This window comes from Synchiropus splendidus, chromosome 13, assembly GCF_027744825.2.
Source record: "Synchiropus splendidus isolate RoL2022-P1 chromosome 13, RoL_Sspl_1.0, whole genome shotgun sequence".
Classification (NCBI taxonomy): domain Eukaryota; kingdom Metazoa; phylum Chordata; class Actinopteri; order Syngnathiformes; family Callionymidae; genus Synchiropus; species Synchiropus splendidus.
This window is the reverse complement of record NC_071346.1, coordinates 5,108,406-5,127,874: the sequence shown is the minus strand read 5'-3', so window position 1 is coordinate 5,127,874 and position 19,469 is coordinate 5,108,406. Positions and strand designations below refer to the sequence as shown.

Here is a 19,469-nt window from a genome sequence, read left to right as displayed (position 1 = left end):
GGGGGGCGGGACTTTGATGCGCCTTGCGAGTGTGAAGACCTGCCTGATATTCAGTGTATCTTACAGTTCTATTGCACTTGATGTTAGTGTTCTCACACAGGAACTACGTCACGCTCTCTTCCCTCCACGGCGGATTCGGGCAGAAAATATTTTAAAAAGACAGGAACTCAAAAACAAAACAAAAAAACACATTCCAAAACCCTCTGGCTGTGCAATTCACCGACCTGGCTGTCTTGACTGGCTGATCAGCAGCGAAGGTCGACCCCACCCCACCGTCCACCCCCCACCGCACCCACACGCTCTACTGAAGAAACAATACAGTACATCAAAATCATGATCAAAGGGGCACAAACAAACGTCTACATCTACGACAGAAACGGGGAGAATGAAAGTGAGGCACCCTTTTGTGGAGGAGACTGCTGCCGACGGCCCGCGAGGGTGACCACGTTTGAGTGTCAAGTCTTCCACCTCTACGATAAATAGCATCCACCGAGGAGTAAAACATCGAGCTACGTAGCGTCGGCTATGCATAAAAAGTTGTACAGAACAGGCTCTTCCTTCCGTCTACATTCTTCCTTCCGATAGATTTTAACTTAACGATAAAAACATTGGCCTCCACAGGTATTTAGTTAAATACATCTACAGTGCACCGGCGCACCTCTTCGCCACTGGAGCCGGCATGTGCAGCAGTTTACATCTGTACAACAAGACTGGAAACAACAGTAGTGCTCGACGCCATCTAGTCTTTTTTTGTTTTGTTTTTTTTTCGTTACGCATCAAGAGTGTCGGTTAATATCTTCAGAAGCACAGAGGGCAGCCTACGGGGTCAAGCTAGTTCTCCAGGTGAGGATTTTTTTGGTCTTTTTCTTCGTAGGTGTGATCTTGCTACCGTTACATTCAGCTTGGCACAGTGCAAAACAAACCGGCGACAGATGACGACTGACTGTGCGTAGAGGAGGCGGGTGATGGGGGAGGTAGAGGTTGGGAGGAGGGGGTAGAGAAAAAAAGCCGAAGCAGCACATTCGAGTCGGTTCCGGCTGCGCTCGACACTGTGTTTGGTTGTGACAACAGAATGTTGCGAATGAAAATGTTTTTTTCTTAATATTATATAACCAGGAAGAGAGTAGGGGGGAGGGTGGGGAGGCAAGGGGGAGGAGCTGTACAGACCCGGGAATATTTATATTTATATATTTATAATTCAGAGACTCCTCGGCGACGTAGAAGCAGCGATGAAGAGTCCGTCCTCTGTTATGGAATGACAGGTTGTCGGGAGGAAGGAGGAGGAGGAGCGTGTTGGCTTCTTCTGCTGATCAGCTGTGGAGATCGAGAGGAGGCCGATCAGTCACACACATCCCTAGGTTTTACATCATTGATGTATCCATTTATTTACAACCCTGTCAGCGTCAATCATGTACGGCATCCAAGCGCAGGTTAAAAAAAACTAAAATAAATGAGGGGTTCCAGCAAATTTTTCAGCAACCGTTGCCTTAGACATGAGTTGGAAAGCCACATTATTGTCGCAGTTGTTTATAGACGTCCTTTATTTGTCCCGCAGTGGGGAAATGGCAGTGAAAGTGAGACCGCCAAGCTGCTCAGTACTAACCACACTAGCCCAGGTGACAGGACATTCCTCTAATGAAGTGCCAGAAAAAATCTGAAAAGCTAAACTCCAGGAGTTAATGTTCATCACTATAACTATGTTGAGTTATTCAGAGTTACAATGGTGTTGAGTAACTTCAAGTGTAACTTGTCTTGGGGGGAAAAAATGGACAAAAGCACTAAAAAGCCATGAAATCTAAATAAATGGATGGTTCGCTCGAAAGATTTGTATAAGGAGGACAAGTCTCAAGGATGAAGAGGCTTCACTGAGAAGAGCCAGCTTCACGGTGTCTACTGAGACTTGCCTCACTTTATCTTTGAGACAAGCAGATGCTACTGTCAACCCCGCTGTTGTTTCCTTGACTGTGCCGCGAGGAGTGTGATCACCTGGTTTGCAAGTTTAATGATGAGTTAGAGTCACTAATTTGACACTTTTCACAGAGAGTATGGGACAGAAACCTCCTCCCCCATCTACAGCCATTTTCCCCCACTTACTTCTTATCGGTCTTGGTGCTGCCGCCGCCCCGGATAGAAACCGGCTGGCTGTTCTGGTAGAAGCTTCCACCGCTGCGGTTGATGTTTGGGTGAGTAGGGGACGCCACAGGCTGCTGTCCTGGCCGGATAGGTTTAGCTGAGAGAGAAAAGAAGAAATTTTTGAGACCACCACCATCAAAACATCCAAAACATTACATTTTATAACTCTGTAATGACAAATTAATTCATTAACTTTAACATAATTTACGTCAATATTTACAAAGACACAGCAAGTTTCTAATGGGTATCTGGTACCAGAACTGAGTCAAAACTGTCAGTGGGGACAACAGATACTTGGGACAATGTTCATGGTGAATCTACACACTGAAGCTACCACCACAAGTGGATCTGGACTTCTGGATCTTGAGAACTACTATGGCCTTCATAGGGTCAGGACCAGTTCTAGTTAGTTTCAGGACTCTTCCAAAACTTTGAATGAACTTCAGAATTAGAGTCTGAATTCCACCCTAACCCCAGGTTTGTGGACACTCACCGATCTGGGCCGAGTGTCCCCGCCTGGCCATGTTCTTGGCCCTGACTGCCTCCTTGATGCGGTCCACCTCCTGTTGGTAGCGCTTGCGGTCGCGGGCGGCGTTCTCCTTGGCCTCCTTTAGAGCAGACTCCAGGGCCTTGACCCGCTCAGCCGTAGCTCGAAGACGTTTTTCCAGTTTAGGAAGCTCACAACGCAGGTCTGCATTGTCACGCACCAGCTGGAGGACAGTCCGCGTCAGGTCAATCTCCTCTCAACTTCAAGCTTCGGGAATTTGAGTGCGTTACCTGTTTGTGAACCTTGGTGAGTTGCTCAAGATTGTTCTCAAGAAAGGAAATTTTCTGTTTTTGCGCCGCACTTCCCCCAGTGTCGTCCGAGTCCATCTCAGCACTCTGCAGAGACAAACGATACCCTCAGCAACACTCGACGTGAAACTTGGAATGAAAATTACAGACATCAATACTCAAGTCAGATTCTTTGACTGATCTTTGAATCCAAGTCTTCGACACTCTCCTGTCTGTCAGGGAGACTTCATACACTTCCTACAGCTTCTTACAAGCTTTTGACTCGTAATGAAAACGGGTAACCATGGCGACAAGTGTTTTCATGTCTAACAAGTGTAGAGCTGAAGGTGAAAGCTTATTTTAACAACACAGGTATGGCAGATGCTCAGATGTTTTAAAATAACTTCAGACTTTCTTTGCTCTCAGATGAACTCTCTAGTCTGTCTTGTCGTTTTTGAGGTAAACTGTTTCTAATGCAACACGACCAAAACCATTTTCAAAGTTCACACATCACAAATAAAAGATTCTGAAACTTCTGACATCATCAGCCGCCATCTATCCAATTCCAGGAGCAGGAGTCAATTAAGATCAAATGACAGTTCTGCGTCGCAGTGGAAACAAAAATGTATTTCCTGTTGTCCTTCTAATCTCCTGGCGTTGCCTGGAAAACCTTTGGACCATTACATCGTCACATGCTGAGCCACCTCTGCACTGCATCTACTCAGGGTTTTATGAACAACATTTCCGCCTCTCTCATTGCATTACCTTTTTCACTCTGGTGGCCAGATCCTGAACAAAGAGCTTCCTCAAGTTGTGCAGGGTCTGCAGCTCTTTGGCCTGAAAGACAGAAGAGAAAGTTACATTTCAAGATGAACCATATCCTTGAGCTGTGATGGCAGGATTCACTCCAGAGAACAACAGATTTTCAATCCAGTAATAGATCCTTTTGTGTATGTTGTCATTTTCAATTACGCTACAGTCATAATGGCCATGTTCACTTGAAGCAGAAGTTTGGGACAGTCGAGTCAGAACTCACCACTGTCTCCTCCAGGCCCTTCAGGTCTTGTCGGGCCTGCTCCCTTCTGTCCTGCATCACCCTGTGTGAACGGAGCAAACGGTACAGTCAGAAGAGTGTTGTACTCAGACGATTCGCTCAACTCGTCTGCAAACTGTGTGCAGGACTCACGTGAGCTCATGTAGTTTCCGGCTCTTCTCCTGGTCGGTCGACTTTAGCTTCTCATGCTCCACTCTCAGTCTCTCCTGCTCCAGCATGATCTTCTGGTTCTGACTGGAAACATAGAAGGCCAAAATCAGCAACCTCTGACTGAAACTGAGTCACTGAACTCGGTCCCAGATCTGTCTGGAGACTGCACTTAAGACTTCCCAGGGTTGTCAGCATAGATGAACAGTGGAGTTAAATATGGACTCTTACTCCTGCAGGTCTGTGATGAGCTTCTCCTTGTTGTCCAGCTCGTCTCTCAGGCTGCTGATCTGCTTCTGGTGGGCTTCACGGTGAGAGTGGATCTGCTTTTCCACCGCTTCCTGTGGACATGGCACACGTTTGTCAAGAGAGGAATTCTCCTCATTAACGTTGGAAAACGACCGAAAAAGGCAGCACAAACCTTGACTTCATTTGCCGTCTGGATCTCGTTCTCCTTCTCCATGGCGTGGACTTTCTCTGTCATGACAAAACGATTCATGATCATTTAGTAAAAAGGAATCTCAGAGGATGTAATGAGCAGACTCAAAAAGACCGGGAGGATGGTTCGCCAACTCACAAGAGACGCCTGACATGAGTCAAGCTTACTGAAAGATACTGAAAAGGAAGAGAAGATGTATTTCTGAAGTCCAGTATGAGGAGGTGGAATCAGGCTAGATTTAACTTGGACATTCTCCACCTTACTTGACCAGAAAGTTTGCCTTTGTTTGATCTGGATTTTCAAACCTTGCTGTCTCTTGTTGCTCTCTGATTGACACTTCTGCTCTACATGAGTGTCAATCAGGACTGTCACTCCAGCCAACTCACCCTGAGCACTCATCTTGACCAGCTCCTCATTCAGAGAGTCCACATTCTCCTCCAGCTGCCTCTTCTTCTGCTCCACATTCTGCAGGTACTCGGTGAGCGACTTGATTTTCGCTTCATGCTGAAAGTGGAAATCATCCATGAAGTTCACAGTGAACTGGGACGCTATCAGTCCAGTGTGGTTCGAACGAGGTTCCGTGTACCTGTGAGATGCGCAGCTGACAGGCGGCCAGCTCCTTCTCGTTCTCGTCCATCTTCTTGTTACTCTCCGACTGGGTGCTCTCCAGCTGCTTGCAGCGCTTGGCCATGCTCTTCACTTCAGACTTCATCTTGCTGATGTAGAGCCGGGCCACGGTGAACTCCTCGTCTATCAGGCCGCTGCCGCCCTCATGTTGCTGGGTGGAGAGAAGACAACAGTTTGACCAACCATCGCAGCGCGTGCTCTGTAAATAGTACACCACTACAAACCATTCATATACAATCCCACTTGTTTTCAATCGCAACTAAAGCACTAATTGACATACTTATCGCCTTGTAAACTTCAGTGAAATAAACTTGAAAGACAAGTCACATTTTGACTCATAATTACACAAGATCTGTAAATTGATTCTCTGTGAACAAGTGAGCTCTGATGCTGAGAATATCAAACGCAAACCAAATTCAGAGCTATGTTTTCCAATAAAAGTTAAATTACCCATTCATTTTTAATCCTTTCTCATTAATTATTGAAAACTCTTGTGGTGTTTTTAATTGTTTGTTTTTCCTGAAGTCATATGAATAATAAACACTCGCTCAGTTGGAGTGGTTTTATGAGGATAGAGAAGCTTTGTTGCCGCCAGAGTAGTGATGTGGAAGGGGACATGGAAATGCTGGTGTGTTTTCAATTGGTCCAACATCTGTGAAGTGAGTTTTACCTTTATTTCATATCTGTTCCAGAGTTGCATCAATGCTTTCCAACTCCTTCACACTTTGCTCTCATCCACATAACACTGATGAAATCCGGGCTGAATTAACCCTAAACATACACCAATACAATGTACTGGTGGTGTACCACAAGGCTCTATTTCAGGTCCCATATCTGCATTAATCATGAGGGTCAAATATGGAGGTTTTTCTTTAGATTTCTTTTTATCTACAGTTTTCAGTTTTTGTGACACCTCAGCCCAATTTACTCCAAGGTTAAAACTCTTATCTAGAAGTTTTCTACAAGACATGTTCAATTGTTCAAATTCACTTGTATTTATTGAAATAAACTTTTTTATGAGGATCGAGTTTAAAAATTGCAACAGAAAATGTCTTCCTGTAAAATAAACAAATATAACGGAGGAGCACAACGATCACTTGCCTGATTTAACACCGAGGACCAGTTGCCTACCTTGATGTCGTTGCTGCCCACAGCGATGCCGATCTCGGCGAGGTCCTTGAGCAGCGATGACATCATCTCCGTCACTCTCTTCTTCTGGTGGTTGGACATTTCTTTCAGCTTCTGGAGCTCAGAGTCCAGCGAGGAGAGGACGGACTGATGGGGACAGACAGGTTGAGGGTTAAAGGACATCAACATGAGTTTATTACTTCAGTGTTACTAAACTATTCATAGAAACTTCTGCGCTCTGAACTTTCCCTACAAAATTTCATGAGAAAACGCCTCCTTTAACACCGGAGGTGACGGAAGGTTAATTCGTTTTGCTAGTTCTCCATGTAGGTTTTAACTCAAGGACAAAAGAGGACGAGACTTAAATGAAAGCTTCTCCGCCTTTCCAACGTGCTGATAAATTCTCCGCCACTTACGGACTTCTGGCTGAGCTCCTCGCTGATAACCTCAAACTCCTTGGTCTTATCCTCCACTTCCTGGCTCTTCTGGTCATAGTTGACGGCCAGCTCCTCCAGGGCCTGAAGCACCTCCTTCACCTCCTCCTTGGAGGCCTCATTCTCTGCCTGCAGACGGTTCAGCTCGGCCTGGAGGTTTTCATGGTCGCGCCGTGACGAGGCCAGGAGCTGCGAGGCGGCAAGAGAAATAATATTATCGCATATAGCGCTTCCATACATGGGCTATCAAACCCCGGATAATAAAGCAGTGACAATGAGATAAGAGCCAAATTTAAATATCTCTACGTGAGAGGAATGTGAGCCATTAGTGAAGTTTTCTTTAATCTCGTTCAACGGCGCGGATATCTATGATGACTTGAGGAGAATGTCCGGTGGTAGACAACCACATGATTAGACAGGGAGATGGATGTCATGTTTATTTCACTGAGCAAAAGCAGATTTTCAGAGCAAACAGAAAAGCCACATAAACTTCTTTTTCCACACATCCACTCTAGAGAGGGATCAAGAGTTGCCGCTGCACCTGCTGGATCTGCAGAACTCACCTCCTCCTGGTCCAGCATCTGCTGTTTCAGCTTCTCTGCCAGCTGGCTCTGCTGATTGATCTCCTCATCCTGCGCAGAAGAGACACGGCAGAATTAGCATTCACGCTGGACACTGCAGCTCTGCATGCAAGGTGAGCACAGCGAGACTCCAAAGTTCACAGAAGAGAGGAGCACAGTTTAGATATACTCTGAGATATGCTTTGTTAATGTAGCAAAATCGAACTGCACATTTGTCACATTTCAGAGCAAAAGGATTTTAAAGCTCAAATCGGTCTTAGCTGAAGATACAGTCTGAGCACATAATGGGAACTAAATCTATTTTATTCTGTCTTCTCAATGAACAAGTGTCAGTCTTTGCTCTCATGTTTGCTCAAATCATTTGCTCATGCTATTACATTCAGACGCCTTGACAGCGCTTCTCAATTCCAAAAGGTACACCTGCACACATCTGACTGGGAAGACTGAGCAGGAACAAAGATTAAAGAGTGGTTTTTGCTTATCAAAAAAAGAGGGCAGCAATTCCCAAAAAAGATCAATCTCCCAATGTAGAGACCTGAACAACAAAAACCTCCACAAACAGTGGTTCACTAATTTGAGGAAGCAGTGTATTGACTCCGAGCTGCAGAGGATTTCCTCACCTTGTCGTCCAGCTGCTTGTAGAGTTTGGCGAGCTCTGCCTCACACTTGTCCTTCTCCACATCAGTGAGGCGAACGCCAGGGACGTTGGGAGTGGACGCCGGCTTGTCATTGATGATGTTGTCCAGGGCCATCACCTCGGCGTTGGCCTTCTCCTTGTCGAACTGCTCCTCCACCGGCACGCTCTCTCCTGCAGGAGGCGTTCACATGCTCAGTTTTCTGCTCCACAGTTGGAGCCCGCAGCAACTTGGTATCAAACAGCATCCAGACGTGTCTCACCGTTCCTCCAGCGGTTGAGCTCATTTTCCAGGCGAGTGACCGTGTTCCTCAGCGTCTTGTTCTTCTCCTTCTCACGCTCGTACTTCTGCTTCCACTGTTCTGCTGTCAGCTCGATGTTGACAGTGACCGTGTTCTTGATGGTCTTTGCTCTGTACAACAACAAGACGTTCTCACACTCCAATCAAACCACCAAGAGTCCTATTACAGTACTAGGCGGAAAAAAAATGTTTTCAATTTCAACCCCTCAGGGAAACAGACCTTTGCCCAAACATAAGGGTGGATTTGGTTTCGGCCTCGTTGTAGGAGGAAGGCGAGCAGCAGATGACAATAGTGGTTCGACAGTTGCCGCCCAGCGAGTCCTGCAGGATACGGGTCATCTTGCTGTCTCGGTAGGGGATGTAGGCCTGATGACACACAAGGAGTAAGCGAGATGAATGAGGAGGGCATTGCAGATATTGTGGTCATATGACAAAAGTTATAAAAATAAAAAGATGCAGAATGATTAAATATCACAACAGAAAAGAGAAATACCCATAAGGTTAGCGAATTCAAGATTAAATGTTATTTTGAATGTAATATTTCACTATAAAATCACGTAATAAAAACAGAAGAAGTTGGGGGAGGGAGGAGAGTGTTGACCACTTATTGCAACACACAAGGCAAGTTACAAAAAAATAAAAAGTCACATAAAAAAAAAGACAAAAAAAAAAAAAAAAAAATCTGGACGAAGGTCTATTTTACATTCATGCCCAGTAACTCTCAGAAGGCCAGGTGAGGCCCCAGTCTCATCACTAAACAGTCGGAAGTCCCTAAAATGTGGCTGAACTGTAAAGTATATTCTGGACACTCAATTTGTTGAAAGTTGCAGCACTGTTTGAATAGCAGAATATTTCATGTAGCGGCTCATAATAATGAGATTCAGCGAGCAGAGCAAATGAGCAAGCTTTTAATGTCTGCCTGCCGAGAGTTGCAGACGATCGCACTAAATTAATTTGTCTGATCTGCTTATGCAGCAGTGCCATTGTTGGAGTCCAGCTGGTCGCAAACATGCAGAGGTCAACTGAAGACAGAGAAAGATTTGATTGCTTTTGACACTGGCCAAATCAATCCAATTCATTAATGGTTTCATTCGCCAGCTACGTTTAAACAAAGCACGACCCCCCCCCCCAAAAAGAAAAAAAAAAATTAATTAATTGCATAATTTAACCTTCACATACTTGAAGTAATGAGCTATATTTTAAGTAACAACCCATGGTGATTCAAAACAATGAGTCTGTACATAGAACCGCTGTTCACACACCACACTGTTCTGCTGCGTGGTGAATAGCAAGCGGCAGCTAGATTTCTGCTCCACGAGATAAAGATGTGTCTTTAAAGTAAATGGATTCAGTGCGGCAGTGGAAGCAGACTGTACTCCAGCTATGTCTTCTGCAGCAGGACCTGTCTGTCTGATTTCAGGTAAGGTGAAACACTGAACAATGCAAGAACGAATCTCCTGAAGCGAACACCAGTCTGGTGTCAGTCGACACTCTGCGGCATTCATCATCATAATCTGATGGTTATTGCTTCTCTTGTTAACATGGCCACCAAGTCACAGCGATAAAAGACAACAGCACAAACATCCGGTCCTTTTTACATCACACTTGATGTGTGAAGACGCAGCTACTTCAAACACAGACGGGAATGGGCTGCACTGCAGGAGTTTCTAAACCTCCATACAAGTTTGTGCACAAACGCCTGTTTGTCTGAAGCAGACACAAACAGCAGCGGTGGATGATGCCCGCAGGTTGTTTGAGCACTTGTACAAACCGGCCGTTGATCAAAGTGAGGAGGGCAAAATCACAATAACACCGTGAAGGAAAACTTTGCCTGGAGGTGAATTCTTATCTTAGAGTTTCCTCGATGGATGAGGAGGACAACAGGGAGCGTGTGCTGGCCAACATTTGAAACACACTTGACTTGTGTGCTAAACCATAAGAATCATCACCAGAATGTGCCCACTGCGTGACCTCAGACTTCAGGAGACACGATGACACGCTGCATCAGTCGGTGGGACGGGAGGTGCCAGACCGCTGGTATTAAAAAGTAGTTGGAGCCACTTTCTAACTCCATTTACATATTTTTAATCTGCAACACTTGTTCCGCCGACTGGCTGAGACCACCATGATGCAAAATCTCATTTGAGCTCATCATGTTTTTAATTTTGATGGTTCAACAAATTCAACCCCGGCTACAGATTATAGAGCCGCAGCAAATCACTGTCACATTTGTTGCCATATTTACATTATGAGTAGGAATATGAATAAGTAATGTGTCAACAATGTTGAACAGGAAAGAATGTGCTGTATTTAGAGACACAGAGTCACCAGTTCGACGGGTAAAAGGAAGGAGTGTGTTCAGCTTTGACATGTCTTGTTCGAATTACATTGCCTTTTTCAAAGCAACATAAATACAGCTTGAATTAGAACAAACCATGGCATGAAAATGAGGTCATTCATAGTCATTTTGAACTTTTGGAATCTTACACTTCCTGTTTTAAACACAACCTGCTCCGAAAATAACGCAGGTGAAGCACAGCCCTTGTCATCACAGTCAATAAACAGACAACATGCATCAGAGATACTGACCGTGCCCTCCGCCAGGGCGGAGATGACGTTCCCCAAAGACGACAACGACTTGTTAATGTTCTTGGCCTCGTCCAGCACGGCTCCCTCCGCTCCAGTTTTACTGACCTGGTCGTCGTAAAGAGAGCAACTGTGATGTAGGTCCGTGTAATCACACCTCTGGGTTGTTAGGTGACGAGCGGCAGGGGCCACGGCCCGTTATTGCTCTGGTACCTTTTCACTGCCAGCCAGATCCACCAGATAGAGTTTGCCGCTGAGCTTCTGCTCCGTCTGAGTGTTTTCCTGCTTGACGTTGATCAGGAAGATGCTGTGACTCCTGGAACTGTGCTCGTTCATGTCTGAGGTGGGACGACATTTAGATGAGCCGCTTTAAATGTCACGGCGGAGGTGGACAGGGCGCCATCTTACTTGTGACTGCTACATGTCTGTTGGATTTGCCTTCATCGATTGTGTCCATGACCTCCTCAGGACTGCAAACAAACCTCTCAGTGCAGCCCTGTAATCAAAGAAAGAAGAATCCGGAATTTGTCTCCCCCGACAAGTCGAGCAAGATGTCCGACAGTCTGTCTTACCTTGACGTAAGGAACTCTGTTTTTGTCTTCATGCACTGACAGATTTGTCTTTGAAACTAAGGAGTAAGAAGAGCATGTTTAGGACGAGTCCATGCAGAACATTCTGACATTACACATGATGTTGACACCAGACAACCCAGGAAGCCTATATTGACAGCAACATGTTTTCCAATGACTAAATGTGCCTTCTGCAATGATCAAATCCTGGATTTTTGAGTCATTCCGACACACCTGAGGACTGGTAGACTTGATCACAAACTTCCTAAATGATTCATCTCAACAGGAAGTGAATCAGACTCACTGAAACCCATGTTTGTTCAACTCATTGAATCACCGAGTATCACACATCTGTGATAGACCCTGCTGTCCAAGCCTAAGTGGACATGAATCACCCAGCATGTTGACCAGGTCGAACTTCTTCAACTCCGTTGTAATACCTGCTTCAGTAGCAGGCAATATCTGCTCCTGGGTAGCAATATGCTAGTGCTAACAAGTCTCACAATAGTGAGAGCACTATTAATCCACAGAAGCTTTTAGTAATCCCTGCAACTCCTACGACCAATATAAAACATCAGATGAGCCATTGAGAACAGCAAAGGTCATGTTGCAGTGCAGAAATAAAACTATACTTGGTAATACTTGAGGGCAGTTGTGCAGCTTTAATGCACATGTGAATTCTTCTATAGCTTTTTCTCAGTCGATCTTTTTCTGACTGAACAAGCACAGAAACCTAGAAGTCCAGATTTAGACACAAATCTTTGCACACAGGGCAGAAGAACCATCATGTTTGCTCGACAGGGAGCAGCAACCAGCACTCACTCTCTTTACAGCTCGGTGTGAGCAAGCACATTCTCACTGCAGTGTCTCCGTAGGAGACTAACGCTGTGGCAGCAACACTTACCATCCAAAAGATCCCGGATCTTGTCGAGGTAAATTTCAAAATATGAGACCTGTGGACAGACAAAAAATAACCGATCAATTAAGCAGTTAAGAAGTGGAGAGGAGCAATGTTTCGCCGACTATCGTTGTGGCTCTTGTGACACTCATCTCCGACTCACTTTGATATGAAACTCCAGGTTCTCATCCATGGAGTAGATGTAGTTGAAGATATCTTGAACTATCCTGGGGATAATTCCCATTGCATCTGTGTCATGGAGATTCCCCTGAACACAATAAAGCATTAGATCCTATACAACACTGACGACACAAAACAAGATCTAGTGCTTCTCTACCTCCATTGTGTGCGTTTTCCCAGAGGATGTCTGCCCGTACGCAAAAATGGTTCCGTTATATCCCTCCAAAACATCTAGGAGAGCCAGACACAACACAGATGAATTGAATATGAATTAATGCATTGTTTTCCTCAGACAGGAGAACAGAGCTTGAAAAACGAGTTTGTAGAGTCAACACTGGTGAAAAAAGTTGAACTCACCTTTTACAATCTTTTGGGCGCAGGCGTTGTAAACTTGTTCCTGTGTCGTGCTCGACTGAAAGACTCGGTCAAACATATATGGTTTGCCCTGGGAGCAGAAACAACGAGTGGACATTAGCATGTTATGCTATTATGATTGTTAAAATGACAGAAAAGTTCATCAAAAATACAAACAAAACATAGTACTTCAAGCAAAGCGACCTTAGTCTTTAAAGTGACCTTACTCCAAAGCTATAGGTCTATCCTGCTCAACCAACATAACAAGCATGGCTTCCTCAGTGGGCAGGTGTAGCTCCACTTCAGAAGGACATTGTGTGTCAAGACAATCAAGAGGAACAGCAGGAATCTGATGATTTAATTAATAAACACGTCTCGAGTCAGGCGAGTTATCACACGTTGACCTCCCACTCATGTCTGTTCCCTATTTCAACATACAACCACCATGTCAGCCTTAAGTATCCAAACACACTTGTCTCCTATTGTCCAACTAAAACATTAAAAGGTAAAATGCAACTAGAAACAGCAATAGGTGACATTCAACAGATAATTCAAACATCTCTTTGCCAAATAAATCCTTCATGAGACTTTAACTAGTAAAGACCTCTCACGGCAGAAGCCATCTTTCATGAGAAAGGACGAGTGGAACGACACACAAAACTGACATTGACACCGCCCACTTAAACAAGGATGCTCTTCCTTTTGAAATACCTAAACTGAATCAGTAAAATACTTGAATTATCTCAGCTGTTCAGACGTAATTGATTAGACTGCCCTCATATTTTCCTGAACACGCCCACTCGACCTCTGATATTTAATCACATCGCCCAATTATCACTTCTGTTATCTCACTCCACATTAATGTGCAATCAAAAAGTGTTTGCCAGGCTAATTGCGGTGTTCACCAGGTACATTATTCATTCCTCCACCATCTCCCCGTCCGCGGAGAATAAACAGTATCAGGTCGTTCACCCGCGCTGTCACATCTTCTTTGTATTCGGTAATGACTGCTGCCGTGCAGGAACGTGACTAAGCTCATTCATTTCACTCTGCATCTCAGTTTAATAGCGACAAAGATGTTTGGGAAGGAAATGATGCAGAATTACTGTTTGAGTTTTCTAGTCAGAGCATGGTTTTACATGCATCTCTCATTTGGGAAACAAATTGTATTAGAATAATATGAAAGTGGACTCTAAAAATTAAGAATAGTTGGTGCTGTCACATAAGATTTAGACAAATGTTTTGTGCAGAAATATAAGGATCTCCACCGATTTCCGTTCTTCACCAACTTCAAAAGGCGATTCTCAGTGGATGAAAGAACGCCTTCATCATGAACCTGGGTAACCTGGAATCGTCTAAAAAACCCAGAGTGGAGGCAAACCTCTGCCGTCGTGGATGAGCCTCAGAATTGCTTGGAGCATCACTTTGCTTTCCCTGGGGCAGCCTCTTTAAATCCTGTTATCGATCGCCATCTCATTCTATTTGTGCTCAGAAGTTTTGATTAGTTCATCGCTGTGGAACACTTGTTTGATGTGGAGGCCCGTGGAAGGAGCTTGCCGTACGCAGCCCTCTTGTGCAGGAATAAAAACCAATAGACTTTTAGTATTTGCTATCAGTTTGCTGCAGCTTCTCCGGGTTCTTTAGTGAGGAAACCTCTCTTCTGCTGCTCTCACAAGAGGTGCAACCACCAGGGATCCAATCCCACTATGCAGCAAGTGGGGGGCCAAACCTCAGCAAAAACCAATTTCACTTTCAGCTACTTCTTTCTCTACCTTTTTGATGCTCAACTATTTTTCTGCTATCAAATACTTCCCGGGATCGAACTTCATTTTTCTACTTTTTACACCCCAACATTTTCGCTGAGGTGACAGATTTATAGTATTTCTATGGCTATATGCAGCAACCTTATTTATAGGAATAGCAACAAGAGCAGGATCGAACACACTGCATATCATCGTCCGTTTCACCACTTGCACCGTGATGTATCCACACACTCTATTGTTTCACAACCAATATTAAATGCAGTAAAGCAGCTCAGCGATGAGCAACTGCAATACAAAGTACATCAGCATAATAATTACCCCCCCTGCATCGCCAGAGATTGCCGAGCACCTGACCAACTGTCAGCTCTGATTGGACAAACAGCTGGTTACCAGGAGAGTAAACACGGAGGGATTACAAGCAAGTCCGTGCTGCTGCTGTCACTGCTGCTTATGGGCACTAAGAGCGGAAGCAGCACTTGTGTTTTCCAATATGGTGACTGGTATTTTGGCTGCCTGGCTGGCACTTGGCAACAAGGCCAGGCTGCCGTGCCTCATGGCAGAGACGGCACACGATCAGAGTAGGTATGCTGCCTCAAGTCTACTCACTGAAGTGACCACAAAGGTTCCCACTGATAAACAATCTCTTCTCAGCATTTAAGAGTATGAATAGTCTGGTTGTTATCTAGCGACTTAGTAGTTCAACTTCAGGGAAGATATGATTCATCGCCGCACGACCAGGATGCACAGCAGGATGAATGGAATCGGTCTGTTTTACCTTGTAAAGACATCTATAGCTGCATTTTCACGGCCCAGAACACTGCAAAGTCCACAAAGAGCACGCAACAGCAGCAAGCTTTAATGTTTAACTATATTGTTCTTCATTAAAAGCAATAACATCTTCAGGCTTTCGCGTGCACCAACTTGAAACATCAGCCAAGCTTTTGTGCCGTGTCATTGTGCAACTCAGCACAAACAAAATAGGTGAAAGCACAGTTAAGATCAATCAGACCACAGTCTGTTTAAAATGTCTATACAAAAGATAAAAATGACACACATAACTGACAAGAATTCCACTTCTCTTTAAGAAGTGTTCTTAGGTAATCACAGGTTGAAGCAATAACATGTCCATTGGACTAAGCAATTGCCATGTTAAAGAGGTTACGGCAATCTTTAGTAACAACTTGAGCTGAAAACCGCCACAAAATAGATTAGAAATTGAGATGATGTGAGTAGGTAGAGGAGCGACTACCCACCATGACTTGCACCAATGCTAAATATGCACCAAATTGATTAGGTTTTAGCACATATGGTTCAACAAGATATTTGATAAAATACCTGGCAAATCATTTCAAAAGTGAACTGAAATATGTGGAATTTTTTTAAACGATTGGCGTTTGTAATATACTTGATCAATTTCTGAATAGGTTAGGACAAATTACACAGGAAATTCATATTAAACTGTGATGAGGCGAGTGTCGTCTGCAGCTCGGATTGTGAATTCGATATAAAGTGAACCGAGGAATTAAATGTCACAGCAGCAGTAAACAACTTCTCTCTGGAGGACCGTTGTCTTATAACTGGGCTGCAGTGGTGTTTTTGCACAGATAAACGAGAGGTGCAACTAGCCGGCTAACAGAGGCCAGCTAATCTGTCATCTGCCAGCTGGCCTAGTCTGCTAGCAGGAATTCAATCAAAGCAGCTTGGTACTTCCACGCTCGAGTCCTCATAAATCTTCTCTGCGACGACACACGGGGACTTTGATAGTGAACGAGGCGTTCTGACTTCAGGAACAGCTTGGTTCGCTGCCACCCGACGTGTTGTTGGCTTTGTTGAATGACAGCTCGTTAGCCACGGCGGGACAAGTGACACGGCGAGGACGGATGACAAACCCGTTCGGTTCCCGTCCTAGATATTTCAAATACTTCATCCACGAGGCTGTGAATAGAACATGATGAGTGGAGGAGGATTGTTGAGACGACGGCGTGACAGCCAGGGGCCGTTTACGTCTCGCAGCTAAGCTAAAGTGCTAACCGCCGTGGCTACAAGACAATCAAACATGGCTGACAGCGCCCGAGGGCCCGGTCCAGCGGGTAACACACAGTTTAGGAGGGAGATGAGCTCACCCCGATCACGACGGTGTCCTCCCCTTGGAATTTGGGAATGTACTTGTCTCCCCGAGTCACCTCGGAGCTGTTCAGGGGCCTGAAACGGCACATCACTTTGATGGTGCACTCCGCCGGGTCGGCCATCTTCCGCCGTTTACCGATGGAACGAGTCGACAATAAGAATCACGCGTGTCCTGGATCACAGGGGCGAGCGAGCCCCTCAAGCCCGGATCTCAGTCGCTAGAGAGGAGCGTGGATGTGTCAGGGGCAAGCAGAAATCCTCGGTTCGCAGTGGATCGCCTCCCGGTCCTGTTAGGAAGCCATGACACCGGCGGAGCAGCAGCAGCAGGATCACCTCACCCCTCCTGGCTGCCGATGACGTCACCGCTGCCGCGCCTCTGCCAGAAAAGTCAATAAAAACAACGTCAAGCAATATTTACTCTTACTCGATTTTATTTGAACTAATATATGCTATACGTAATATTGGCCAGTTGGCGTCTTTAAATTAATCGTTTTTGCAACATTGTTCTCCATCAATATTCCGCTTACTTGCGGTCAGGTGCCGGGGGCAGCAACTGAAATAAAGAGCCCCAGACTTTCACTTCAGAACTGCCCTTCAGCGCCTCAGGGCTGAACCAATGTTACACTCAACTTGGTTGCACTTGCTGCTCCCATTTTCGGCTCTACTTGAAGCAACAGGACTGGAGGATTCATTTCTGTTACGATAATAACAGGTTGGCAGCCAAGCAACGCAGCAATGCAGCGTGTGTGCAAAGATGTGAAAGCCATTTACAAAATAAGGCTGAACCACCACACCCAGTCTGAAAGAGTCCAGAGACGGTCAGAATGATCTCACGGAGTGTATAAATAACTGGAAATCCACAGCTGAAGTTATGATCAGTCCATGTTCGACAAGTGGAAACATATTCAAACTATTGCACTGTCACAAAGAAAACAAACAAAATCTTTAGAAACTGTTGACTGCTGTATATATTTGTTAGATATTAATTGTTATTGTTAGATAAAAACCACCTAAAATCCCTGGGAAACTTTTGAAATCTTTTTACTTTTATGATGTGAAATAAATGTCAGCATGCATAAAAAAAAACATCTAAGATCCGAATTCATGTTTGTTTTTAGGAAGATATAAAACATATTGGTACAACCAATATGCTGCTTTCTTGTCACCCATAATTTGAGTGAATCCTCTATTCAAATGTTGAACAAGCAAAGGTTTCTCTCCTCCAGGCAAGTTTGCCTCACACAACGACAAAACTATTGTACTGACACAAGACTCCGCTGAGACTCCATGACATCACCACATCGACTCAGATGCTCAGCTGCTTTAAGGGAGCAGAAATGTAAAGCAAAGAAACACTGGCGCTTTTGTCGCTCCACTGCCAGGATGTGCTGCCTGTGACTCAGCTGCTCTGCCTGTCTGATGTCACTCAACAGAAGGGAGAGAACCTCTGGCCACTCCCTGGAAGACTGAGGATTGCTTTCCAGACTGGCCCGCTGGTGCCGGCTAGGAACGCAGGAGGGCGGGGTGCTGCCACGCCAGATAGAGGAGAGAAAGAGCTGAAGCCCTGAGAGACCCCACTGGGCCAATCAACCAGCAGGATCTGGTGTCAGGGAGGGTTCAAGTGTAGACGACCAGGTTCTTTACAGTCAACCTGGAACAGTGTTTGGGACAGTGAATGCTGGGGCTGTGGTGTTGTTTGTCTGCTGAGTGAATAATCCGAGATCTCTGCTTCATCATCCTGCTGTCAATTAAATGACTCAGCAGCCACATAAGCCGATAATCTGGGAGCTGAGTCCACTTGTGTTTTGCTACTGCAACAGTTGAACACACGTGGAGGCCTGCTGGGTGTGAAGGAGTTCTCATGCGGGTCCACATCTGAATCTGACCACTCAGATGAGCTGATCGATGTTTGTGGTGCCCGGGAGGAGGAGATGGAGGGAAGAAAGCACCAGGAGGAGAGCGATAAAGAGAGAGGGGCGTGGCAGGGGGAGGGTCGAGAAGTAGAAAAGGGAGAGAAAGAGTAGACATGGATGAAAGAGGAGATAAAAAAGACCTTGAGAGGAATGGTGAAGAAGGAGGATGAAAAACAATGGCGAGAACAAAAGATTCAAAGATGAAACGTGGTGAAAATGTAAAGAAAGCCAGACAAAGAAAGAAGAGTGGGAATTGGAGGAAGAAAGTAGGGGATAAATAAGGACAACATAAGGCAATAAAAAGATGGAGATGAGCAGTAGACGGGTTGGGGAAAGATGGTGATTCTGAGGAAATGAGAGGCGTGAGAGAGAATAGTGGAGATAAATAAGGAGAGAGAGGAAGAGGAGAACAAAGAATATACAATATATAGACAAAGGGGAAGCAAAGGATAGGAGTGCAGAAAAGGGGAAAGGTAATATTAGACATATGGATGTGAGACAAGATGAAAGAATCGTGGAGAAGTGACAAAAGATTGAAAAGAGCGAGGGACATTAGTGAGAGGAGAAAGTGTAGAGGAATAGAATGAAAATAAAGAAGAGAAAAAGCAGGAGTTCAAAGTGGATAAGAGATGAAAACATGTAAGAGCATGTTGGAAAAGATGAAAGACTGTGAAGAGAAAAAGAAGGGAGAGAGCAAGGATGGAAAGAAAGTGGCGCGCAAACAAAAGTACAAAGGGAAAGAGAGAATGGGAGAGGAAAAGATAAAAGAAGCAGGAGAGAACAGCAGTTTTGTTTCAGACAAGCATCAGACGACTCTCCCGAGTTCA

At 45.0% G+C, this 19,469-nt stretch overlaps 1 protein-coding gene across 1 annotated transcript; it reads right to left on the bottom strand.

Moving 5' to 3' along the window:
• Window positions 1–742: 742 nt before the first annotated feature.
• On the bottom strand, window positions 743–17,086 carry LOC128769511 (kinesin-1 heavy chain). The gene is made up of 26 exons (XM_053883286.1): window positions 16,726–17,086; window positions 12,843–12,930; window positions 12,643–12,716; window positions 12,469–12,573; window positions 12,312–12,360; window positions 11,411–11,466; window positions 11,247–11,334; window positions 11,052–11,176; window positions 10,842–10,946; window positions 8,473–8,618; window positions 8,215–8,363; window positions 7,938–8,125; window positions 7,300–7,368; window positions 6,719–6,925; window positions 6,306–6,449; window positions 5,134–5,325; window positions 4,934–5,051; window positions 4,530–4,585; window positions 4,340–4,449; window positions 4,094–4,195; window positions 3,944–4,004; window positions 3,673–3,744; window positions 2,911–3,015; window positions 2,627–2,843; window positions 2,095–2,230; window positions 743–1,314 (listed from the first exon to the last, which is right to left on the bottom strand). Exons 1-26 carry the CDS (start codon window positions 16,849–16,851, stop codon window positions 1,311–1,313), a joined length of 2,892 nt encoding a protein of 963 aa, XP_053739261.1. The 5' UTR covers window positions 16,852–17,086; the 3' UTR covers window positions 743–1,310.
• Between the last annotated feature and the right edge of the window lie 2,383 nt (window positions 17,087–19,469).

Bases quoted from the DNA above. Each gene is read 5' to 3' on its own strand.
- LOC128769511 (XM_053883286.1), bottom strand. From the start codon at position 16,851: ATGGCCGACCCGGCGGAGTGCACCATCAAAGTGATGTGCCGTTTCAGG. The intron at 12,717-12,842 runs GTGAGTTCAACT...TGGCTCTCCTAG, and splicing joins CGCCCAAAAGATTGTAAAAG to ATGTTTTGGAGGGATATAAC. The intron at 12,574-12,642 runs GTAGAGAAGCAC...TATTGTGTTCAG, and splicing joins GGAAAACGCACACAATGGAG to GGGAATCTCCATGACACAGA.